General features: G+C 40.7%; 1 protein-coding gene across 7 annotated transcripts in view; it reads right to left on the bottom strand.

Moving 5' to 3' along the window:
• ADGRB3 (adhesion G protein-coupled receptor B3) overlaps window positions 1-27,186 on the bottom strand; it is an 806,266-nt gene that overhangs the window by 455,247 nt on the left and 323,833 nt on the right. For all 7 annotated transcript variants that reach the window (XM_075861993.1, XM_075861997.1, XM_075861996.1 and 4 more), the window contains 3 exons: window positions 26,032-26,196; window positions 9,765-9,929; window positions 4,487-4,651 (listed from right to left, as the gene is read on the bottom strand). In XM_075861993.1, coding sequence (XP_075718108.1) covers window positions 4,487-4,651; window positions 9,765-9,929; window positions 26,032-26,196 — 495 coding nt within the window. The remainder of the gene's footprint in view (window positions 1-4,486; window positions 4,652-9,764; window positions 9,930-26,031; window positions 26,197-27,186) is intronic.

Genomic DNA, 27,186 nt, shown 5'->3' with positions numbered 1-27,186 from the left:
CGGCTTATTCACTACTCTCCTGCTCAGCGTTTGGTACCTCGTACACTCGGCTCGTTCACCACTCTTGTTGCTCACGGTGTTGCCGTGGGCAACTGCCCCTTTTCCCTTGCTTCTGTGTACCCTTGTCTGTTTGTCTGTCGTGCACTTATTGAGCGTAGGGAACGTCGCCCAGTTGTACCCCGTCGCATAGGGCGGGTCGTTGCAAGTAGGCAGGGACTGAGTGGCAGGTAGATTAGGGCTCACTTGTCTGTTTCCTTACCCCCATCATTACAATCAGCTTATTTTATTTGTGACAGAAACAAAAAATGGATATTGATATGCATTACACGGATATATCATATGTAAATAACAATTAAGAATAATTTGCACTTGTTTATACAGGTTATACTTAGCAGCTAATAATAGTACCAATAAGTAAAGAGGAACAGAAAGAACTGGAGGATAATATAATAGTCTTTGAATTGTTACTTCACTTCTCTATTCTGAATTTATTTAGAGTACACCTATGATATCTCAAAGTGAACCTGTCACCTGTTTTTGGTATTTGTATGTAATATCTGTAAACATCTAAGTTGAGACTAAGAACTAGAACACACAGTGCGGCAGCAGTAGGCGGCCGAAACAATGTCCACATGTGGAGGAGAATGGCGCACCAATTAGCCGATAATACCACAGTTTTACCAGCTAAATCGTAAAGCCATTCGTCACTCAAGTGGGCATCATTTTGCAGCTATTACGCTTTCCGTGAACATATATTAATACTAATGTCTGCAAAAACATTAATATTATAGGGCCGTCATTTATAGCCACTAAATAAAATCATAGTCTCTGCTGTAAGTGTTGGGGTTTACCTTACGAAAAGAGGTTGTCCAGATAAATATACTTAGAAAAAATGTGGCTAATACTAAAGGCTGGGTTGGAGAATGGCAGGATTTAACTGCTGCAAGGCTGACTGCTTCCCTCATGTTGGCGCAGTGCCAATCCAGCTTTGAACACTTATACACTTACTAAAAACCATTGTCTTTTCAAACAGGGTTGTCAGGCACCATTTATAACAACCAATCTGTCCCAGTTCACTAAAATCGTAAAGGGAGTTTGTCACCAGAAATTTACCTATCAAACTAGCAACCGCGTAATATAGTGTAGGCTCACCTGAATATAGTGTAGGCTCACCTGAATATACTGTAGGCTCACCTAAATATAGTGTAGGCCCACCTGAATATAGTGTAGGCCCACCTGAATATAGTGTAGGCTCACCTGAATATAGTGTAGGCTCACCTGAATATAGTGTAGGCTCACCTGAATATAGTGTAGGCTCACCTGAATATAGTGTAGGCTCACCTGAATATTGTGTAGGCTCACCTGAATATAGTGTAGGCCCACCTGAATATAGTGTAGGCTCACCTGAATATAGTGTAGGCTCACCTGAATATAGTGTAGGCTCACCTGAATATACTGTAGGCTCACCTGAATATAGTGTAGGCCCACCTGAATATAGTGTAGGCTCACCTGAATATAGTGTAGGCTCACCTGAATATAGTGTAGGCTCACCTGAATATAGTGTATGCTCACCTGAATATACTGTAGGCTCACCTGAATATACTGTAGGCTCACCTGAATATAGTGTAGGCTCAACTGAATGTAACATTATTTTCCTTTTTCACATGGGCACCTCCTTTGCAGAGAAAATCACATTATTCAATACATGAAAATTAGCTTTTTGGAGCAACGAGGGCACCATCGCTGCCCCCAAACCGCTCTGTCTTCTTTCACCCCTCCCTTCTTTCTTTCATTGACAGGGACCAGGCAGTGTAAAAGCCGAGTTCACGCCTGACCCCGTATTTTCCTGAATGCAGGAGTACCTCTACTTCATAATCGGCGCATACTCAGTATGTCCTTGACATTTCACTGGTCTAATCGATTGTACTGTACTACTGTGCATGCACGGATTATGTCAGACTACACCCGGAGGAGACGGACCTCGGCATTGCAGAGCAGAAGAGGGTGAAGTCTGACGTAATCAGCGCATGCGCAGTACTGTCGATTAGACCGGTGCAACGTCAAGGATATACTGCGCATGCACCGATTATGAAGCAGAGGCACGTGCGTGCGTTCAATAGAATGTGTGGTCAAGCCCGAACTCGGCTTTTACACTGCCTGGACCTGTCAATCAAAGAAGGGAGGGCTGGACTGGGGATTGAAGCCAGAGCATTTTAGTGCAACGGTGACGCCCTCGTTGCTCCAAAAAGCTAATTTGCATATGTTGAATAAAGTGATTTTCTCTGCAAAGGAGGTGCCCATGTGAAAAAGGAAAAAAAAAAAGTTACATTCAGGTGAGCCTACAATATATTCAGGTGCGCCTACAATATATTCAGTGGAGCCTACACTATATTACTCTGTTGCTACTTTGACAGGTACAGTTCTGGTGACAGATTCCCTTTAAGCTCACAGCAGAATTACAACTGAAATGATCAAGGAGTTTTCAAGAAATGTAATTATGATAAAATGTCTTTCATGCTATGTCCCCACAATTGCCGAACCAACAATTAAAGGGGCCATTTGAGATTAAAAATAGCATTTGTTTTTTTTCCCAGTGATACGCCATTCTTGTTCATGAATTTTGCCTGATATTGCAGCACAAACATAGCCCATGAACATTAGGTTTCAGGAAGGGAAAAACAGACAATTTTTGTGCAATTAAAATAATCCTTTTAATGGTTTTCCAACAACTGTGGCACAAATAAAAAAATATTTTTACGTTAAATTTTGTATCACGTAGGATTGGGCCGCTTTCATACATTGACCACATCAAATATCAGACTCACAGCATCAGGAAACATGTACAGTGATGTGGAAAACTGCACTTAAATTGTGAAATCTCAGAAGAACTCAGGTCATAACCTGCTGTCATCAAGCTTGGATCCAGAACTTACCTGACATTTTAAAGTGCTCAGCATTTATAAACTACCATAACCTCCAACATCACAAATGTGATTTACTCACTACCATGTAGAGTGACTTATCGCACATGACATGAATTTCAAACTGAAACTGTAGGAGCGCATTGGCTTTGTATGTATGTATATGAATGTATGTATATATATATGTGTGTGTGTGTGTGTGTGTGTGTGTGTGTTTCACCATAATTTGTTATTTTATAAGCTTCATTGGATACTATAGTATTGTCACAGTTTCATATTGAACAATGTAGTACCATTCAGATTTAATAAACACATCACAGACTAAGCAACAGGCACAACATTTGGAAAATGTATTCTTTAGGCTATATAATATTTGCCGTATGAATGTAATACTAATTCTTACAAGATTTTACCAGCTATTTCGCTAACAAAACATCACCATAAAGAAGCATTTTTGATATTCCTTTCATGGGTGCATTTGTAAAATATTCTATTAACAGCAGGTGGCAACCTTTGAAAACAAGATTGCAGTTTCCCTTTTTTTTTGCTCTTGTTTTTCACATGCAGATGTTTGAATTAAATGTCGAAATAGAAATCTCTGCATGTTTGCTTCTAGATTAGATAAACATGTCTCGTTTTAATTATCGGTGAGGGAAGCCACAAGTAGATCAAGTGTGGATAGTAACGTGTTGATATCACAGACAATTGCAGATGTTTATACTGTAACCATGCAGTCTGTGAGATATTTAATATTAGAGAGGTTTCCCCACATATGAGTACCATACCAATAGGCCATGTGTTCATGATCTATCTATCTATCTATCTATCTATCGATCGATCGATCGATCTATCTATCTATCTATCTATCTATCTATCTATCTATCTATCTATCTATCTATCTATCTATCTATCTATCTATCATCTATCTATCTATCTATCTATCTATCTATCTATCTATCTATCTATCTATCTATCTATCTATCTATCTATCTATCTATCTATCTATCTATCTATTATCTATCTATCTATCTATCTATCTATCTATCTATCTATCTATCTATCTATCTATCTATCTATCTATCTATCTATCTATCTATCTATCTATCTATCTATCTATCATCTATGTATCTATTTTCTATCTATCTATCTATCTATCTATCTATCTATCTATCTATCTATCTATCTATCTATCTATCTATCTATCTATCTATCTATCTATCATCTGTATATATTTCTATCTATATCTCTATAACTATAGTAGCTTTAAAAATTTGAATAAAATTAAGGTGATACAAATTTTAATATAAATGGGATCTTAAAACCCAATTTTCAACAGTCATGTCTAAAGGTAACCTTTTAACTCATCCTTAATAAATTATGTTTAAATTCTCGTTGGTAGAGAACCTTTGTAATTGTAATAACATAACTAAAACCCATTCTAGTGTTCAATGACAGGTACATTGCAAAGACATTGTCGTTGGGTTTCATTGGGATAAGAAATTGGAAAATTAAACTTTGTTAAGATACATGTCAAGTAAGTGATAAATATTTCTAATCCTGCTTACCGGGACATCTCTGCTCATTGCATTTTCGGACGTCTTCCCCTGATCCTTCACATTGCTGGCCAGTAATAGTAATTCCTTGGCAACTTCGAGTTTTTTTCTCCCATCCTCCATCACATGACCTGGAACAACCACTCCAGGGTCCCCAATGGTTCCACTGTCCATTAGCTAGGCACAAGAACATATTATAATACTATAAATAAAGCTTCTGTGTGTCCCAGGAAAGATCTAGGTTTTGATGTTGCAGATATTTTATTTATAATGGATTAATGGAGGTTAATCTTTTTAAGTACTTACCAGACAAAATGCATAGGTAAACTAAAAACTTAAGAAACTGCTTGCTAAATGGAAATTCTGGTTCTTTTTATACATTTTCTTTAAATGCACACGGTAAATGTAAAAACATGTTTATAAAATATTAAAGAATACTTGGTAGATTGCCACAAAGAATGACTACAATTTGGGTCTGAAATGTAAAGATCAATATGGACCTCATCACCTCTTTCACCAAGCAACTTTCTATAATATAAAATGTAACTTCCGCACCAGTGATCCCTTTATTGTCACTCAGGTCAACCTACGTAAAAGCCTATGCACTGTATATGAAATACAGAATATACAAGGTGGTTGCTTCTATCCAACATGGATCTCACACTATTAATAGCAACCATCAAAAACAAAAATCACTGACAGTCGGAACGTACAACATAAAATTTCTATGGTAAAGACGTAATAGTTAAGGTACTTTAAATAATATCCACAAAACGAATGGTTATAACCTGAAAGCATGGCAATGGAAAGTGACCAAAATGCAACAGAAATGGGCAACTGAAAAGGAACAACTCAGCCTATCATTTGGTAGAACAAGAATTTATAGTGCAAAATCTTTAAATGGAATCGGGTTTATATAAGAACGTCCAGATCTGGATATAGTGTATTTAGTGTTTCTTTATGGATGGAAACGCTGGACAAGAAATACTTGGTTAAGTAATACATCACTTGACTAAAATTGTGTATATAATTAAAAATAAAAAACCACTGCAACAGGATGATATTCACAAATATATCTATTATAAATTTAACTCGTTAGATGCCCTAGTGCTTAGCTTGTTAAGGTCCATGCAATATACATTATTCAGTCCTTGGCTTTCAACCAGCAATATAGTAAATGTATGACACAGGTTTAATCTGGCTGCATAATCCCGTGATTGCTGTCAGATGAATACCCAGGAGAGGATACTGCTTCTGTCTTCTCTGATTTTACATACACCGCTCTCAAAATTTGCCCACTGTTTCTATTGAGTCTGATGGTCAAGAAACGGATCACTTAATTGTCTGTTTGACAGTGACTACAGGGAACTGATGGGTTTAACTAGACCCTGCAAAACAATAACAGTGACAGTTGTAACTAACAGGGCTGATTACCTCTGGTTCAGTTATGGCAGCCCCAGTTACAGTGGAAAGGAACAATGCAAAAAATAAATGTATGCTAAGAAAAATATGTTGTACACTGAAGGTCTTTTCTGAACCTTTGTGACCCGTACCTATCTCTAGATCAGGGCGCCCTGATGCCCATCTTACCTTCTCTTGCTTTCCCTGCTTTCTGGCCACTGACTGAGGAGGTGGTCATGAGTACAGAAACAGTCGAGCTTGCTGAGTTTCGCTATTTCCGTAATTCCCATAGAAGCTGATGGAAGTTATGGAAACAGCTGAGCTGCTTTATGCTGTTTCCGGAACTCAGGAGCTTCGGTTTCATCATTAAAGTTCAAAAAGGCCTTAAGGGGTTAAAGAGGTTGTTTACCATTAGAAAACATGGCTGCTTTCTTCCAAAAACAGTGTGTGTGGTTTTGCAACTCAGCCCGATACAGCTGAACTACAATACCAGACACAATGCTTGGACAGAGGTGATGCTGTTCCCTAAAAAGAGCAGCCATGTTTTTCTAATGCTCAACAACTCCATTAACCTGTTAAGGCCTGTATGAACCTTAATGATCAAACCATTTTTATTTTTTAATCCTCACATTCCAAGAGACTTTACTTTTTTATTTTTACATCAATGTAGCTGTATGAGAGTTTGTTTTTTGTGGAATGAGTTGTGTTTTCAAATGGACTCATTTTTGGGTACATCTGATTTGTTGATTAGCTTTTAGAAAACATTTTGGGAAGGGAATGCGAAAAAAACAGCAATTCTGCCTTTTTTGTGGGGTGTTTTTGTTGTTTACTGTGCAGTAAAAATAACATGTTAACTATTTTAAGTCAACACAAATGCATTAGTACCAAATATGTATAATTTTTTTATGTTTTAGTACTTTTGTACAATAAAAATGTTAATTTTGAGTTGCTGCATTCCAAGAGCCATAACTTTTTCCCTTGATTTAGCCATATGATCGCTTGTTTTTTGCATGAGTTGTAGTTTTGTTTTTTTTTGGGGGGGGGGGGGACGGGCATTTTAATCATTATTACAACTTTTTTTTTTGTCAGTGTATCCCTGACAGACAACCTATTAGGCCATGCCATACTTTTGGCGTATCTGGGGGCTTTTGCTCAGCCTCCGGATGCTATGGTAAACCATCAGAACCCCTCGATTGCATTGCGGGGTGCCAATGGACTGACAGAAGAAGCCCCCCGCCTGTGTCAAACATTTTAGATGCTGCCGTTATTATTGACCCCAGCATCAACAGGGATGAAATGCTGGAATCTGAGTTATCTTAGATCCTGGCATTTCGGATAGAGCCATGTCGATTGTTGTTAGGGGTTAAGGTATTATTAAAAATAAAGGATACACTTTATATTTCACAAGTGTTTAGGTTATTGTATAATTTTATGAACAGTTTTTTTCCATCTACTGTACTTCTAGTTAGAATTAACTGCATGTCATAATGAGCTTCAGCTTCGTCTTAAAATATTCTTCTTTTAATTCTAAATTTTTAATCTAAAATATAAATATTAACCCTTTAGTGACCAGCCTTAATGACCAAGCTATTTCTTAAGTTTTTCCATGGTCGCATTCAAAGAGCTATAACTTTTTTATTTTTGCGTCGACATAGCTGTATAGGGACTTGTTTTTTTGCGGGACAAGTTGTATTTTTTTAATAGCACCATTTTGGGGTACATATAATTTGTTGATTAACTTTTCTTAATATTTTTGAAGGGTAATGGAAAAAACAGCAATTTTGCAACTCTTTTTTGGCATCCTTAATTTACGCCGTTTTACCATCTGGTATAAATAACTTTATTCATTGGGTCGTTACGATTGTGACTATACCAAATTTATATAGTTTTCTTGTGTTTTACTACTATTACAAAGTAAATACAAATTTTTTCAAAATTATTTGTTTTTGTGTCTTCATATTTGAAGAGCTATCATTTTTTTTAATTTTTCCGCCGATACAGCTGTACGAGGGCTTTTGTTTTGTGTGACGACTTATAGTTTCTATCAGTACCATTTTGGAGTAGATGCAACTTTTTGGTCACTTTTTATCAAATTTTTTTGAAGGCAGGATGAACCGAAAACAGCAATTCTGGCATTGTTTTTTTTATTTTATTTTTTTACGGCATTCACCAAGCGGGTTAAATAACATAATAGCTTTATAGTTGGGGTCATTATAAGTGCAACAATACTAAATAAGTGTAACTTTTTTACCTTTTTTTTCATAATAAAGCATTTTGTTAGAGGAAAAAGTGGATTTTTTATTTTATATTTTTCCTTGGGGTTTTTATTTATTTACTGTATTTATTTAATTTTGTTAAACTTTTTTATTAGTCCCACTAGGGACTTTACTATGTGATTGTTTTATCTCTTTTATAATATACTGCAATACTTCTGTATTGCAGTGTATTATTGCCTGTTTGTGTAAAACAGACAGGCATCTGCTAGGCCATACCTCTGATATGACCTAGCAAGGCATTAACTAGAGGCAGACCTGGGGGGCCTTTATAAGGCACCCGGCTGCCATAGAAAGCACTGACTCCCTGCCATTGCATAGCAGGGTGCTGGTGGGTTGAGAGAGGAAACCTCCTCCCTCCCACCAAAACCACTCAGATGTGGTGCTCGCTATCAAGCGTTGCATCTAAGGGGTTAAACGGGCAGCGCTTCTCCAAGCGCTGCTCCAAGTCCTCAGTTACCGGAGGTAGTGGAGAGCAGGGAGCTTTTACTGCTCCGAGCGGCGCTGCTTTATTCTGATGCAACGCCGTGAAAAGGCGTATGCATCAGAATAAAGCCTGTTAGTGGCCGTCATGTAGCGCCGTATTGGTGGTCACTAATGGGTTAAATGTAACAGAAACATCAAGTTCAATCAGATTTCCTTTGATTATAAAGTTATATTGACCATTCATTCATGTATAACATTGTAATGTAAATGCATATAAGTTAAATGATGTTAAATCATCTCCCTGTATTGTATATTAAAATGGAAATGTAATCTTATGAAGAAAATGTGATTTGACCTTTGACTAGTGGGTACAGGACTAAGAAATTCATGTGCTAATTTAAAACAGCGCAAGCAGCGAGTGATGGCCAAAGGGGAACCACAGTTCCAGGTAGCTTACTAATTATTAGCAAAAACAAATCCCTGGAGTCCAACCTAGCTGACTCTCAATAAGCCCTGTAAACCTAGGAATGGGAAGTACACATGTTATAATTATTTATAGTCCCGTAGGTTAAATAGAGGTCAAATGTAATGGTGATATCACTCATAAAATGTGCAAGATTTTTTTTTGCCTCTACTAAATTAATGTTCCCTGATTCCAAAATGCATGTTAACACCAGGAACATAATTAATTATTATGATAATGACCCTCAAAATAGGGTTATATCCTCTATAATTATGTAAACAGAAATATGACAACATCATAAAGTACACATGCTGTTCATGTAAATGATAGTGTTCAGTCTGCAAACTATAATAGCTTAAAACCACAAACCACCAGAGGAGGCCCCATGTAATAAAATAATTGCAAAAAGATGAAAGAGGCTCTTTCATCTAATTTGGTACTAAATGAATACATTTATTGATGCACTTTAATATTTATCACATATTACTTTCTGTGCTGTCCTTATACTGCACCTTTCCGGTGATATCAAAATGTTTCACATATTAAAATTGATGGTATCATTCTAGCTATAAAAACACAATATCTTGTGATATGAAAAACCATTAAACTGATATATTTCTACTATGTTATTCTCTTTTCACTCATAAAAACGACATGAGATAATATATTCTATTATATAGCATTCTCCGAAGTCATATCATGGATTAAATGTTGTCCAAATATTTACCTGTACAATCCTGATTATGACATTCTCTTGTCTCACTATAAGGTCCTTTACAATCCGAGCCACCGTGGGATGCTGGTGAACATTCTCTCTGTCTCTTCTGTGTGCCGTTGGAACATGTAACTGAGCATTGGCTCCAAGCACTCCATTCCTGCCATAGGCCATCAACTGGATATGGAACAAACAAACATAGAAAGCTATGAATACAACAGCTGACACTTCAGCCAATATTTCATAAATAACCACCCAGCAAAGAAGAATTATAAAGACACACAATATCAATGACGGAAGTGCTTATTATAATTTAACAGTAATCCATTGGAATCCAATGGATAGAAAATAATAGTAGTCCATCAAAAAGGGATATGCTCAATGGATACAATTAAAATGTCGATACTGCATTACTCAAGTACAACTGTAAACCTGGTCACAACAACAGTGATTTATGAACCCACTGTATACATGGACTTGCAGCTTGTGTATAAAATCACTCTCTGGCAGTGGATGTGCAAGCAAGTACATACTTCATCCGTACGTGCACCTGTGGCCAGTACTGCAGGTCAGCTCCATTGACTTTGTTCAGCTGATCTGTTGGGGGTCTGAGGAATAAGACCCCCAACATTTATAGTATATCCAAGTATCTAAGGTCATCAAAGTATACTCCTGAAAAACCCTTTTAAGCCAAACAGAATAAGTGCATGTCTGCTATTTACTGTTAACTGTGTAACCTATCATTGTTCACAAAAAGCATATTATCACTATAATAAGTAATCAGAAAAAGTGTTAAAGAGGACCTGTCCCCTCTCCTGATGCATTTATTTTAGTAAATATGTAATGGCAGGGGGTAGGGAGACGGACAAGTGAGCCCTAATCTACCCGCCACTCTGTCCCTGCCTACTTGCAACGACCCGCCCTAGGCGACGGGGTACAACTGGGCGGCGGTCCCTGCACTCAGTAAGTGCACGACAAACATACAAAGGAACACAAGCAAGAAAAAGGGGCCGTTGCCCACGGCAACACCGTGAGCAACCAGAGTGGTGAACGAGCAGAGTCAAGCCAGGAGTGTGCGAGGTACAAAACGAAAAGCAGAAGAGTAGTCGGTAAGCCAGGGTCTGTATGGAGCAGGAACAAAAATAGCAGGAGCTGTAGCTGGGCCAGGAAACCACAAGGAAAGAATCACAAGCACCGAGGGACAGGAAGTGCAGGCTTAAATAGACCGAGGGCGGGAGCTAGCTGAGTCTGGCCAGGTTACGATAAGTTCTCCCACTCCTAAGCCTGCCAGCCTGAATGGTGGAAGCAGGAGTCAGTCTCAGGGATGTATTCTCAGGTGCTGACTGATTAGTTCTGGGAGTTAACCCCGAAGCTGTGCCTGGCAGATCCTTTACAGTACCCCCCCTTTTATGAGGGGCCACCGGACCCTTTCTAAGGGGACCTGGCTTACTGGGGAAACGCAGGTGGAACCTCCTGACCAATACCCCAGCGTGAACATCCCGGGCGGGTACCCAAGTCCTCTCCTCGGGCCCGTATCCTCTCCAATGGACCAGGTACTGGAGGGAGCCTTGGACCATCTTGCTGTCCACAATCCTGGCCACCTCGAATTCCACCCCCTCAGGGGTGAGGATGGGAACAGGAGGTCTCCTCGAGGGAGCCAAGGACGGGGAGCAGCGTTTGAGGAGGGAGGCATGAAACACGTCGTGTATCCGAAAAGACGGGGGTAACTCCAGCCGGAAGGAGACAGGATTGAGGACCTCAATGACCTTATACGGCCCAATAAACCGGGGAGCAAACTTCTTGGACGGAACCTTGAGACGCAAGTTCCTAGACGACAACCACACCAGATCCCCGACCATAAACAGGGGGTTAGCAGAACGTTTTTTATCAGCCTGAGTTTTTTGTACGCTCTGGGACACCTCTAGGTTTTTCTGAACCTGGGCCCAGACTGTGCACAGTTCCCGATGAACGACCTCTATCTCGGGATTGTTGGAACTACCAGGTGAAACGGAGGAGAACCGTGGATTAAACCCAAAATTACAAAAAAAAGGAGAGACCCCTGACGAGTTACTGACCCGGTTATTAAGGGAAAATTCGGCGAGGGGAATGAAAGAGACCCAATCAAATTGACAGTCAGAGACAAAACACCTTAAGTATTGTTCTAGAGATTGATTAGTCCTCTCCGTTTGGCCATTGGTTTCAGGATGGAAGGCAGAGGAGAAGGACAGATCAATCCCCAACTTCATACAGAAGGCTCTCCAAAACAATGAAACAAATTGTACCCCTCTGTCCGAAACAATATTGACAGGGACCCCATGGAGACGCAGGATGTGTTTGACAAACAAGGTAGCCAACGTTTTGGCGTTGGGTAGTTTCTTGAGGGGCACAAAGTGGGACATCTTACTGAAGCGGTCCACCACCACCCACACCACCGACTTGCCTTGGGATGGAGGCAAATCGGTGATAAAATCCAAGGAGATATGTGTCCAAGGTCTCTGGGGAATGGGCAACGAACGCAGTAAGCCCGCTGGTCGGGACCTGGGAGTCTTGGACCTAGCACAAACTTCACAAGCGGCAACGTAGGCCTTAACATCTTTAGGCAACCCAGGCCACCAATAATTTCTGGTAATGAGGTGTTTGGTACCCAGGATGCCTGGATGACCAGATAGTGCAGAGTCATGATTTTCCCTAAGTACCCTTAGCCGGAATTGCAGGGGAACAAACAGCTTGTTCTCAGGAAGGTTCCCGGGAGCTGCACCTTGATCAGCAGCAATATCAGAGACTAAATCAGAATCGATCGAGGAAATGATTATACCTGGAGGCAAAATACAAGCAGGATCTTCCTCCGAAGGAGGGCTGGCCATGAAGCTACGCGACAGTGCATCAGCCTTAATATTTTTAGACCCAGCCCTATAGGTAACCAAAAAATTGAATCTGGTAAAAAATAACGCCCATCGAGCTTGTCTCGGGTTTAGCCTCCGGGCAGATTCTAGGAAAACCAGATTCTTGTGGTCGGTAAGGACCGTTACCTGGTGCCTAGCCCCCTCCAGGAAGTGGCGCCACTCTTCAAATGCCCATTTAATGGCTAAGAGTTCGCGGTTGCCAATATCATAGTTACTTTCAGTTGGCGAAAACTTCCTGGAGAAGTAGGCACAGGGGCGGAGATGGGTGAGGGACCTGGTACCCTGGGACAAGACAGCCCCCACTCCCACCTCAGATGCGTCAACTTCCACGATAAATGGCTCCATTTGGTTGGGCTGAACCAGCACCGGGGCCGAGACAAAGCACTTCTTAAGGACCTCAAAAGCCTGGACAGCCTCAGGAGGCCAGTGGAGGAGATCAGCACCTTTGCGAGTGAGGTCCGTAAGGGGCTTAGCGATGACCGAGAAGTTAGCAATAAATCTCCTGTAATAATTAGCGAACCCCAAAAAACACTGTAACGCCTTCAGGGAGGCAGGTTGGACCCATTCCGCCACAGCCTGAACCTTGGCGGGGTCCATGCGGAATTCATGAGGAGTGAGGATTTGACCCAAAAATGGAATCTCCTGTACCCCAAACACACATTTTTCGGTTTTGGCAAACAGTTTGTTTTCCCGAAGGACCTGGAGCACCTTCCTGACATGCTCAATGTGGGAGGACCAGTCCTTGGAAAACACCAGTATGTCATCAAGGTACACTACCAGAAAAAACCCCAGGTAATTTCTCAAAATCTCATTTATGAAATTCTGGAAGTCCGCAGGGGCATTACACAACCCAAAGGGCATGACGAGGTATTCGAAATGGCCTTCGGGCGTGTTAAACGCAGTCTTCCACTCATCCCCCTCTTTGATGCGAATAAGGTTATACGCCCCCCGTAGATCCAATTTAGAAAACCATTGGGCCCCCTGAACCTGATTAAAGAGATCAGGAATCAAAGGAAGGGGATATTGGTTCCTTACCGTGACCTTATTCAGGCTACGGTAGTCAATGCATGGCCTAAGACCACCATCCTTCTTCCCCACGAAGAAGAAGCCAGCACCTACCGGAGAGGAAGAGGGACGAATGTAACCCTTGGCCAGGGATTCCTGGATATACACTCTCATAGCTTCACGTTCGGGACAAGAAAGATTAAATATCCTACCCTTAGGAAGCTTAGCTCCTGGTACCAATTCGATAGCGCAATCGTATTCTCTATGAGGAGGTAACACTTCGGAGGCCTCCCTAGAGAAAACATCAGCGAAGTCCTGAACAAACTCGGGTAGCGTATTCGCCTCCTTAGGGGGAGAAATAGAATTAACAGAAAAACATGACGTACAACATTCATTACCCCATTTGGTTAGCTCCCCAGTATTCCAGTCAAACGTGGGATTATGCAACTGCAACCAGGGAAGACCTAGAACCAAATCGTACGATAATCCCTGCATCAACAGTACAGAGCATTGCTCCAAATGCATGGAGCCAACAAGGAGTTCAAAAACAGGGGTATGCTGTGTAAAATAACCATTAGCAAGAGGAGTGGAGTCGATACCCACTACCGGGACAGGTTTAGGCAAATCAATGAGAGGCATAGCAAGGGACATAGCAAATTCCACAGACATGATATTAGTAGAGGACCCTGAATCCACGAAGGCACTGCCGGTAGCAGACCTACCACCAAAAGAGACCTGAAAGGGAAGCAAGATCTTAGTACGTTTCATATTTACGGGAAATACCTGTGCGCCCAAGTGACCTCCCCGATGATCACTTAGACGCGGAAGTTCTCTGGCTGCAATCTTACGCTTAGGACAGTTGTTCACTTGATGCTTGTCGTCCCCACAGTAGAAGCAGAGACCATTCTTCCTGCGGAATTCTCTACGTTGTTGGGGGGACACGGAGGCCCCGAGTTGCATAGGTATCTCTGAATCTTTCAGGGAGGAACGAAGCAACGGAGCTTCGGGAGGCATCATGGGGGAGTCGGAGGAGAAAACACATAAACGTTCACGTTGTCGTTCCCTGAGACGTCGGTCAAGTCGTACCACTAAAGCCATAACCTGGTCTAGGGAGTCAGAAGAGGGATAGCTAACTAGCAGGTCTTTCAGGGCATTCGACAGACCCAACCTAAACTGGCACCTTAAGGCAGGGTCATTCCACCGAGAAGCTACGCACCACTTCCGAAAGTCAGAGCAATACTCCTCAACTATGTAATGGCAGGGGGTAGGGAGACGGACAAGTGAGCCCTAATCTACCCGCCACTCTGTCCCTGCCTACTTGCAACGACCCGCCCTAGGCGACGGGGTACAACTGGGCGGCGGTCCCTGCGCTCAGTAAGTGCACGACAAACATACAAAGGAACACAAGCAAGAAAAAGGGGCCGTTGCCCACGGCAACACCGTGAGCAACCAGAGTGGTGAACGAGCCGAGTCAAGCCAGGAGTGTGCGAGGTACAAAACGAAAAGCAGAAGAGTAGTCGGTAAGCCAGGGTCTGTATGGAGCAGGAACAAAAATAGCAGGAGCTGTAGCTGGGCCAGGAAACCACAAGGAAAGAATCACAAGCACCGAGGGACAGGAAGTGCAGGCTTAAATAGACCGAGGGCGGGAGCTAGCTGAGTCTGGCCAGGTTAAGATAGGTTCTCCCACTCCTAAGCCTGCCAGCCTGAATGGTGGAAGCAGGAGTCAGTCTCAGGGATGTATTCTCAGGTGCTGACTGATTAGTTCTGGGAGTTAACCCCGAAGCTGTGCCTGGCAGATCCTTTACAAAATACTTGTATTCCCCATAAAATAACATCTTTGTGGCATCTCTTCTTACAACCCTTTGTTGTGCCTTATTCCTCCTAGAAATCTATGAATAATTGACAACTGGATGTTACTTATCCCCTTGTCAAAGGGGTGTGTCCTTACACAGTCTCAGTCAGTCAGCACTGATTGGTCACTGTCAGACTGTGTAGGTGTAACGTCCGTGGTCGCAGACCACAAACTCCTTCCATCCAGTCGACGCCCTTCTCTCCAGAGATGTCTGCACATGCGGCCATCCTGTTCCGCAGTGACCATCAGGGTGCGCTTGCAAGCTCAGTCCAGACTTGAGAAGTCAAAGCACACGCATGTGGGTAATTGAGCTGATTGCTCCCTGGGCTATAAGAAGGTCTCAGCCCCATGCTTCCATGCCTGAGTGTTGTTTGTCGTATCCTAGTTTGTCTTCCAAATGGCTTCCTAGTGTTTTCAAGTTCCAGTGTTCCTGTTCCTGTGTCCTGTATCCCGTCCTATCCTGTTCCAGTGCCGTGTTGTGCTGTATCCGTGCTGTGCTGTACCTACACTTGTCCTGCTGCTCAACGCCTGACCTCTACCTGCTGCCTAGTCTCCGCCCAGCCTGCCTTGCTACTGTCCGAGCTGCCACAGGTACCTTATACGAACTGTGAACTGTGACCTGCACCCTGTTGGCCAGCTGCCATACCGCCAAGGTGGTACGGCCCAGTGGATCCACGAACCCAACGTGACAGTAGGGACACACCCCCAACTGGTAACAACCAGTTGTCAGTTCATTTATACATTTCTAGGAAGAAGAACAGAAGAATGGCACAACAATTTTAAGAAAATATTCTCCAGAATTATTAATTCATGGGGAATGCAATTATTTTCTAAAACAGACATGTCAAGAGAGCCGACAGGTACTCTTTAGCTCCAGCATCAAGGGATGTAATGTGTTCCGTTGTCAGTGTCTGATTGTCCTTTATCAGTCCTCATTTGTCCTATTGTCGCTGGACTCTTATAACACTAGACACTTGGCCCACTGGAAAATCTTTTGGTCCTTTAATGGGCTAATTCTCCCATGTTCCTTATACTTTGAAACCTCTTTGTGATGACCACTTGTCTATAGATCAGAGATACACTTCATAAAGTAGTTATCTTTTGTATAAGTTTTTAGTATAAGTTTAAATAGAAGAAAGGGAGTTTAAAGCAGTTATTAGAAACAATTATATATTATTATATAGCATATACAACTATAAACAAAGGATCTGAATACAAAGCAATAAAGTCATTGTGTGGTGCATGCAAACAAATCTGCTTCATCTTTACATTAAAGGATATTGCATTTAATATAATCCAATAATGTTTGGCTTTTTTAGAGTTACTGGAATGTCGCTCACAATACATGGATGGTATTAAGTCTTAGGGCTCTTTGGATCATTGTAATCAATCTCAGAGACCTGTGATAATTAGTTTGCCAGGTGTGCCCAATCAAAGGAAAACTACTTAAGAAGGACGTTCCACATTATTAAGCAGGCCACAGGTTTCAAGCAATATGGGAAAGAAAAAGGATCTCTCTGCTGCCGAAACGCGTTAAATAGTGCAATACCTTGGACAAGGTATGAAAACATTGGATATTTCAAGAAAACTTAAGCGTGATCAGCGTACTGTGAAAAGATTTGTGGCTGATTCAGAGCACAGATGGGTTCGTTCAGATAAAGGCATAATGAGGAAGGTTTCTGCCAGACAAATTAATAGGATTAGGAGAGCAGCTGGTAAAATGGCATTGCAAAGCAGCAAACAGGTATTTAAAGCCGCTGGTGCCTCTGGAGTCCCGCGAACCTCAAGGTGTAGGATCCTCCAGAGGTTTGCAAGTGTGCATAAAGCTATTATTCGGCCACCCCTAAACAATGCTCACAAGCAGATACAGTTGCAGTGGGCTCAGAAATACATGAAGACTAATTTTCAAACCATGTTGTTTACTGATGAGTGCTGTGCAACCCTGGATGGTCCAGATGTATGGAGTAGTGGATGGTTGGTGAATGGCCAGCATGTCCCAACAAGGCTGCGATGTCAGCAAGGAGGTGGCGGAGTCATGTTTTGGGCTGGAATCATGGGGAGAGAGCTGGTAGACCCCTTTAGGGTCCCTGACGGTGTGAAAATGACCTCTGCAAAGTACGTAGAGTTTATGACTGACCACTTTCTTCCGTGGTACAAAAAGAAGAACCGTGCCTTCCGTAGCAAAATTATCTTCATGCATGACAATGCACCATCTCATGCTGCAAAGAATACCTCTGTGTCATTGGCTGTTATGGGCATAAAAGGAGAGAAACTCATGGTGTGGCCCCCATGTTCCCCTGACCTCAACTCTATTGAGAACCTTTGGAGCATCCTCAAGCAAAATATCTATGGGGGTGAGAGGCAGTTCACATCAAAACAGAAGCTCTGGGAGGCTATTCTGACATCCTGCAAAGATATTCAAGCAGAAACTGTCCAAATACACACAAATTCAATGGATGCAAGAATTGTGAAGGTGATATCAAAGAAGGGGTCCTATGTTAACATGCAACTTGACCTGCTAAGTTTTTTTTTGATTGAAAGAGCTTTTGATTTCTGTAAATATGACCTCCTGATGCTGCAAATTCAACAAATTAACATTTTAGTTCTCTTTACAACCTTTAAAATGTTTTGATCTCTGTTGTGCATAATAATTTGAAACAGTGCATTTTGAGAATTTTACTTCTAAAAAAAAAATCTGTTATTATTAGGAGATTTGTTCAATAAAATTAACATTATACTTCAATGGTTGATGGCTTGAAGATTATACTGACTGTCATTTGCATCGACTATTTAGGAAAATCTGCGAAAAATAACTTTTGCATAATAATTTGGAACGCGGTGTATACAAATCTAAAAAATGAGCGGCAACTCCAAGGTTCAAGTGAAAAAATGGGTACTTTATTTCCCGTGCGACGTACCCAATAAAGTACCCATTTTTGCACTTGAACCTTGGAGTTGCTGCTCATTTTTTCGATTTGTATGTACCTGGAACTTGGTCCGTTCCTCAGAGCTTGCATTCATACGCTGCCAGTACTGCTTGACTCTGTATATACCTATATATATATATATATATATATATATATATATATATATATATATAGATTTAATGTAACTCGAGCATAAAACTATTTGTACATTTTACAAGAGATATAGTTCTATAAGGGAGTTACCATAATAATAAATTAGAAGGAAATAAATTAAAGAGGATACACACTGCCCCTTGTAGATAATGTTCACAACAGCTGACTGTGGATAGTGCCATACACAGACCCCTTGTAGATAGCGCCACACACAGCCCCCTCTTGTATATACTGCCACACAGCCCCCTGTAGATAGTGTCAAGCACAGCTGCCTGTAGATAGTGCCACACACAGCCCCCTCTTGTATATTACGCCACACAGACCCCTGTAGATAGCTCCTCACACATCCTTCCTTTGTAGTTAATGCCACACAGCCCCCTGTTGTAGATAGTGCCACACAGCCCCCCTGTTGTAGGTAGCGCCACACACAGCCCCTGTTTGTAAATAGCGCCACACACAGCCCCCCTTGTAGATAGTTCCACACACAGCACCCTTTGTAGATAGTGCCACACCGCCCCCCTTTGTAGATAATGCCACACAGCCCCGATTGTATATAGCGTCACACAGCCCCACCTTGTAAATAGCGCCACACTGACCGCCTTGTAAATAGCACCACACTGACTCCACTTGTAAAATAGCGCCACACTGCCCCCCCTTGTAAACAGCGCCACATAGCCCCCCATTGTAAATAGTGCCAAACACAGCCCCCCTTGTAGTTAGCGCCACACACAGCACCCCTTGTAAACAGCACCAGCACAGCCCTTCTTGTAGATAGTGCCACTCACAGCCCGCTGCCCCCCTTGTAGATAGCGGCACACTCCCCCCCTTGTAAATAGTGCCACTCTCCCCTTGTAGATAGTGCCACACACAGCCCGCCATCCCCCTTCTAAATAGAACCACACTTCCCACCCCTTGTAAATAGCACCACACTGTAAACAGAGCGGAGAGTGGTAGCCTAACTCTACCACTCTCTGCTCTGCCTGACGTGACTCACCAGAGGAGCCGAGGAGGTCATGTGGCGCAGGCAGCGGCAGAGTTCCTTCTGGCTACGGTCGGTGACAGCCCGGGAGTGGACCAGTAAGATCAGGTGACAGGTCAGGTTACTGGACTGGCTCACTCCCGGACCATCACAGACCCCAGTCAGAACGCCGCCGCATGAACTCCTGGCTCTTCCTAACGCTGATCACTGCTTCTGGTGTCCGACATACAGGATGCCTATCAGCAACGATCAGCTGCTCTGCCACGGCTCCCCCCTTCCCTACTATCTAGAAGCCCCCTGGGGCATATGCCCCGCCTATATATATATCTATATCTATATATACATATATACATATATATATATATATATATGTATATATATATATATATACAGGGTGGGCCATTTATATGGATACACCTAAATAAAATGGGAATGGTTGGTGATATTAACTTCCCGTTTGTGGCACATTAGTATATGGGAGGGGGGAAACTTTTCAAGCTGGGTGTTGACCATGGCGGCCATTTTGAATTCAGCCATTTTGTATCCAACTTTAGTTTTTTCAATGGGAAGAGGGTCATTTGACACATGAAAAACAATGGTGTGCTTGGTTTTAACGTTACTTTATTCTTTCATGAGTTATTTACAAGTTTCTGACCACTTATAAAATGTGTTCAAAGTGCTGCCCATTGTGTTGGATTGTCAATGCAACCCTCTTCTCCCACTCTTCACATACTGATAGCAACACCGCAGAAGAAATGCTAGCACAGGCTTCCAGTATCCGTAGTTTCAGTTGCTGCACATCTCGTATCTTCACAGCATAGACAATTGCCTTCAGATGACCCCAAAGATAAAAGTCTAAGGGGGTCAAATCGGGAGACCTAGGGGGCCATTTAACTGGCCCACGACGACCAATCCACTTTCCAGGAAACTGTTCATCTAGGAATGCTCGGACCTGACACCCATAATGTCACCCATAACTTGTAAATAACTCATGAAAGTATAAAGTAACGTTAAAACAAAGCACACCATTGTTTTTCTTGTGAAATTCTAGATAAGTTTGATGTGTCACATGACCCTCTTCCCATTGAAAAAACTAAAGTTGGATACAAAATGGCCGACTTCAAAATTGCCGCCATGGTCAACACCCAGCTTGAAAAGTTTCCCCCCTCCCATATACTAATGTGCCACAAACAGGAAGTTAATGTCACCAACCATTCCCATTTTATTTAGGTGTATCCATATAAATGGCCCACCCTGTGTATATATATATATATATATATATATATATATATATATATGTATATATATATATATATATATATGTGTATATATATATATATATATATATATATATATATATATATTATTACTCATAACCTGCTCATTCTCCTTAAAAGAAAAATATTAATGTCACTGTACATTCATTTTCTACAGAGGGCTGTTCCATCTATTTCAGCAGCTTGTAACACTCTTTGCAGTTAATATGTCTACAGATAACAACAGTACTTTAGGAAAATTAGCTTGAAAATTGCTTTTTTATCTTGTTTGCTTTCTCATAGACAATAAAAATCTTTTTTTTTTTCTTCTCATGCTTCCAAGATAGTGCCATTTAAAACTATCTAAAGGATATGCTGTTTTATATTTTGTTCTTTTTGGAGCCTGTAGGGTCATAAAATTCTGGGCTTCTGCTCCGGTATCCGTCATTTTAAACCTGGATAATTGCCTACAATGGAAGATTATAACAGAGCACTGAAACTAGTGTATAGCAGTAAAACACAAAAGGTCACTGCTGCTGAACTGTCACTGCCTAAGTTAGAAATACATTGAATGTTTTTCTTGCTCATAAATGTTAGTGTCACTAGGTGTAATTTCGCTGCAGCTTAGAACAGGTGCAAAACTTTTTATGATACAAGAAATAATGCATTTCTACATTACTTTCGCTGAATATGAAGTGAGTACATCTGCTATTTTCTCACCTAAAATAAAATTCGGAACTTATTACCACATGTTGCTGTCCTAATCCATCCTCTGTAGGACCGACTGATATATGCCCTTGCCAGCTGGACTCAATACCTACAAGCAATTTCTGCAGGAAGATTATGATTATGCCCATGTGTTGTCATGGCTTTGTGCCAATCATTTGGCCCTTTTGTTTCTCAATAGCTAGAAAGTGAACAAAGACGAATAAAACAGCTAAGCCATTTACTCGTGTGATGCCTTTCCAGGTTATTTTAAGAGAATAAGGAATGGAAACTAAGTAAATAAAACACATACAATGAAAAGCTCTTGCTCTAAATCTTTATGAATTTAAGCTGAGAGTCTCTTATAAACTGGCAGGATTCTAAATATATAATATAAAGTTGATGTTCATTAACTTTTATATCTCCAGTATCCCACTGAATGTCACAGGAAGCCATGAGAGTACTCTTAATAATGTATTTCTTTGCAATATGCCAACTCACAAACGCCAATAAACTAATGGAGTCACTTAGTACAATAGGTCAGACTATTCAAGGACTTGCTCCTATGTCTAAACTTTGTTGTGTCAACAGTAAATAGTGGCAGTTTGCTTTATCCAGTATGGTGGAGCTCATTTTAACACTATCTTAGCATTGAGATTTTCTCACCTTATGAATGGCATTTGTTTCTTATCATATAAACATCTCAATATTTTGATAGCTGACATTTCAAATGAAGTCGTTAATTCTACAGGAAGAACCCTGATAGTTGGATATGCAAATAATAATCAATTTCACCTGCCACTGCGGGGGAAGTTTCTGGCTTTTAGCTGACTGCTGCAGTGACTTCACACTGAAAAAGGTTGTCTCTCATGAAGCAACCCCTTTATCTCTTTCACTGCCAAGAAAATATGGAATATGTCATGACTTTAAATCCTTGCTGCAACCAAAAGATAAATACTAGACCTAGAATCTTAAGGGGGTTTTACACTGGATGATTATTGGGCAGACGAGCAGTCTAGGAACGCTTGTTACCGATAATTGCCCAGTGTAAACAGGGGAACTATCAGCAGATTAACGAGCAAACGCTCGATCATCTGCTGGTCGTATAGTTTTAAAAAAGTGAAATATTATCGTTGTCGGCAGCACATCTCCCTGTGTAAACAGAGAGACACACTGTCAACATGATAATAATGTATGGGGACGAGCGATCAGAGTAACGACCGCTTGTCCCCATCCATAACTCCGTGTGACCGGAGCACACTAGTGCCGATCAACGATGTCTCGTGGATAGTTGCTCGCTGCACCGGCCGCTTATTGGCCGGTGTAAAAGGGCCTTTAGCTTTTAAATGATACCAGGCTCAAAGCTCTAGGTACCATATTCGGGGAGCAGCGCACAATTGCAATTGGGCAGCAGGACGAAAAGTTTTACTTCTGGATTCTCCATCTCTGTAAGTGGGATAGGGGTGGGAGGGGAAGCTGCTAGTGGCAGCAGCAAGAAATATCACAGCCTGTTACTGTCAACTCTCTTCCTTTTCAGCCTTCCAGTGACCCCAGGGGGTTATACAGGAACATTGCTTTATGTTGTCCCCCCTCTTATCAATCAGAAAGAATATATATTTTTTGATTGTTCCATAGTCCCATTTCAGACAGTAAAGTTCCTTTTACACTGGCCAATTATCGGGTAAACGAGCATTCACAGAACGCTCGTCCCTGATAATTGCCCTGTGTAAGCAGGGCAACGATTAGCCGATGAACGAGCAAACGCTCGTTCATCAGCTGATCATTTCCTTTTAAATGCTGAAAATATTATTGTTGTCGGCAGCACATGTCCTCATGTAAACAGGGAGATGCGCTGCCGACATAATAAAAATAATATATGGAGACGAGCATCGGACTAACGAGTGCTCATACCCACACATAGCTCATTGTGAATGGAGCAAACGAGCGCCGATCAACGAGCTGTCCCATTGATCGGCGCTCGTTTACACGGTCCAGGTCGGGCCGTGTAACAGTACCTTTAGTCAACTCTGTTACTCGAATGTTTACTGGCATAGAGATTTTTGGTCTACTCAATTCTGGTAATTATGTGAAGATTTGTGCATTAAGACATAGACATAAGTGATATGTATGAACTCTGCACAGCTTGAAATTTTAAATTAGCCACAAATATATATATTTTTCACTAAACATTACACTTATAAAATAACCTATTGGCGTCCGTCAGTGTAAAGTTTTGGGTGGTATTTTTTACAATATAAAATGTGTCTACTCTCAGAAATATGGGTATGGGGGTATATAATATGTTCTTTTATATATATATATATATATATATATATATATATATATATATATATATATATATATATATAATAATTCATATTTTATTTGTGCATGTCAAAAGTGGGAAAATTGTCAAGGAGTTAAAACCATGCATTCTATCTTAGACCCTTTGCTTTGTATGAGACCTATACATGCTTGCACTAATGACGAAGCATGATAGTAAAGTTAACCATACACAAGATAGCTGTTGCTTTCTTCTCACTCCTCCCCGTAAGCATGCATGCTAGGCTGACCATGCATTTTTATTAAATATGGGAAAGGAAGATAAGCAGCTCCCATACACTTCTGACAGTGGCTTATCTGACTGCAGAACAGGAGTATTGGGCGAGCTGAAATCCAACATGCCCATCCTCTTTTCCCCCTATTTCTTACATCGAGAGACTGTTGGGTTGCCCGAGAACAAATTTAGTCAGTCTTATGTAATTATGCTCATAACAAGAAGCAATTGATGGGAGTGCATTTATTCTAGGTAAAGTTTAAAGGTGTTGTTAAATTTATAATACACATTTAAATATACGCTGTTTGGGAATTCCGAGTTAATTGTGGGGGTCCTCCGTTCGGGAATCTAATCTTTTGGTCTGAGTGGGAAGCAGTTACATAGATCATTTCTCTCTGCGGTTAACCTGTATTTAGACAACCCATTGATTTAAATAACACTGTCTAATGCTTCATTTCTGTAGGGAAATTGAAAACTTAACTTTTCTCACGTATTACAGCTGATTGCTGGGGTTCACAAATAGTAGAGCACACATGGGGTCGAGGGTCAGACGGGTTTAATTTTGCTCTGTCTGGGTTTGTATTTTATTTAGGAGGTCTGGCCTGGGGTGTTTATTTAATTTGGGGCTGTAGTTTAAGGTCTCTATTTATTGTGGGGGGTCTGGTCTGAGGTTTATATTTATTTATGGGTCTGGTGTCTGTATTTTATTTAGGGAGTCTGGTCTGAGGTCTGCATTTATTTATTTAGGGACCTGGCCTTGAGTCTGAAATAATTTTAAGGTTTTGCCTGGGATCTGTATTTACTTAGGACTTTTGGTCTGGGATATTATTTATTTAGGAGTCTGGTGTCTGTATTCATTTGGGAGTCTGGCATGAAGTCTATATTAATTTTGTGGTCTTGTCCGGGGTTTGATGCTTCCTCTTACATTTTCTACTTATGTGGATGATAATGTGTGTTACCATTGTTTGTGTTTTTTCCAACCTCCCCACAGATTTTATTCCTGAATCAGCCCCTGGTAGCAACAGGTTACAGCAGAAGGGGCACTATAAAGCTGATACCCACTGCATATGAAGCTGGCTCAGCTCCTCAGCCTGCTCCGTACTACCCCCTCCCAACTATTGCCCTACAGAAAGGGGTTAATCTGGTAATAAAAGTTACATGAGAACATAATATATGCTATATTACATTTAACAGTTGAGCTACCGAGAGTATTTTCTATTTTTACTGGTCAGCAACACGGAGTATAACATAATGAGAGAAAACATATCAATAACTGACAGTGTTTTACAGACAAAACCTCTAGGGACACTGTAAAATAATTCCATATATAACAATCAATACAGTATATGACACAGGTTAATAATATGGCAAGTGCATTCGAACAGGAATAATGTACAAAGGTGTTGATAGAAGTAGATATTAATGTAGACAAAATATTTCATTTACTTTTATTAAGACTGTTATGTCTTGCAGTTTCAGAAAAAAAAAATCTACAATATTTCCCGGAACTCACACATCAATTTTTTTTCTCTTTTAGTGGCCTGCACCTCATAGCACACCACCATTACAGATTGTGACAATTCTGACAAATGAATACTTATAACAAATGGGCTACAAGGAATAATTTACAGAGAACTTTATAGTTACGAAGTACATTTGACAAGAAAGAATAGAGCACTTATGACATATAAAAAGCACTATTTTATGGGTTATGCCATATATTTACACATTAACATTTCTTGTCGAAATGTATTACAAATTATGTGTTTAATAGAAAATATTTACTTTTTTCTGAATATGTAGCAAATTTATCTTTTTATGATAAATTAGCACAGACTTATCTTTCAGACAGACAGATACATTCATCCATCACTTGACCAAACACTCTTGCTTCAAACACTTTTACCCGTAATATAAATATATAAATGTCTATTCATCTCACCAGGACAAAGAGCAATATTGCAAGGCTTATGCTGAATTTCTGGTCCACCACACAATCTTCCCCCATATTGTGGAGGAGTACAGGTCCTTGTTCTTGTTCTTTGGCCTTTCCCACATGTAAAGGAACATAAACTCCAAGGTGACCATTCCTCCCAAATTCCATTTACTGCAATAGATAGAAGATATTACGCTATAAAATACAATCCTAAATCATCATCATCATCATAATAATAATAATAATAATAATAATAATGATAAGTATTATTATTACACTAATAGGTACAGTTGCTTTGTTTTTAAGTAGGAAAGAAAATAAATAGCTGGAAAGGGTTAACATGTTTTTTCATTTCTATATAATAAAGCAGCATTATTACTATACAGAATTGACATTATACAATGTATCTACTGTTTAAGTAGCAGCTATTTCTGTGATTTATGTTGCTCGCATAACTTCACATAAAGTATTCATATAAACTATACAGAACTCCATAAGAGAACAGAAGTAATTTGACTTATTTTTTATCTTAGGCCATAGAAAACCATATGAAGAAAAATTTAATCTCAGATATAATTAAAAATCTAGTAATGGCACTGATTATATAAAGTTAAATATTTTAACACATTATATTGCATTATTCAGAATTACAGATCTCAAACTGTTAAAGGGGTTGTCGATTTTCATAATCCCTTTTTATTAGAGGGGTCCCCTAAAAAAGATATTTCAAAGTTGCCGTACAGTGATCATCTATAAACTTGTGGGGGAACAAAGCAGGAAATGTTTAATTTCCCTGCAGCACCATCTCAGAGAAAATAAAGCATTGCATGGTGCCCATATATAAATCAATATTCTGTCCATATAAAGCATGGATATGCTGGGACTTTCAGAAAGAGATACTCTTCATAGTGGGTCTCTGCTCCCAGGGCCACTTTAACCATAGGGCATAAGGCAAACAGCACCATTTTCAACTGTATTTGCTTCCTCCAGACGTGGATATAGTTAAAAACGATGGTGGCGCCATTCTCAATGGGAAGTGATGCTGGGAATACAGTGGTGAAGCAGGAAGCTGCCCGCTGTATTCTGGGGTGCACTATGGGGCATTACACTGTGCGGGGCTCTATGGGGGAATTATAATGTGTGGGAGTGCACTATAAGGGC

This window comes from Rhinoderma darwinii, chromosome 4, assembly GCF_050947455.1.
Source record: "Rhinoderma darwinii isolate aRhiDar2 chromosome 4, aRhiDar2.hap1, whole genome shotgun sequence".
Classification (NCBI taxonomy): domain Eukaryota; kingdom Metazoa; phylum Chordata; class Amphibia; order Anura; family Rhinodermatidae; genus Rhinoderma; species Rhinoderma darwinii.
Note: the sequence above shows the minus strand (reverse complement) of the source record. Positions and strands in the feature narration are given on the sequence as shown.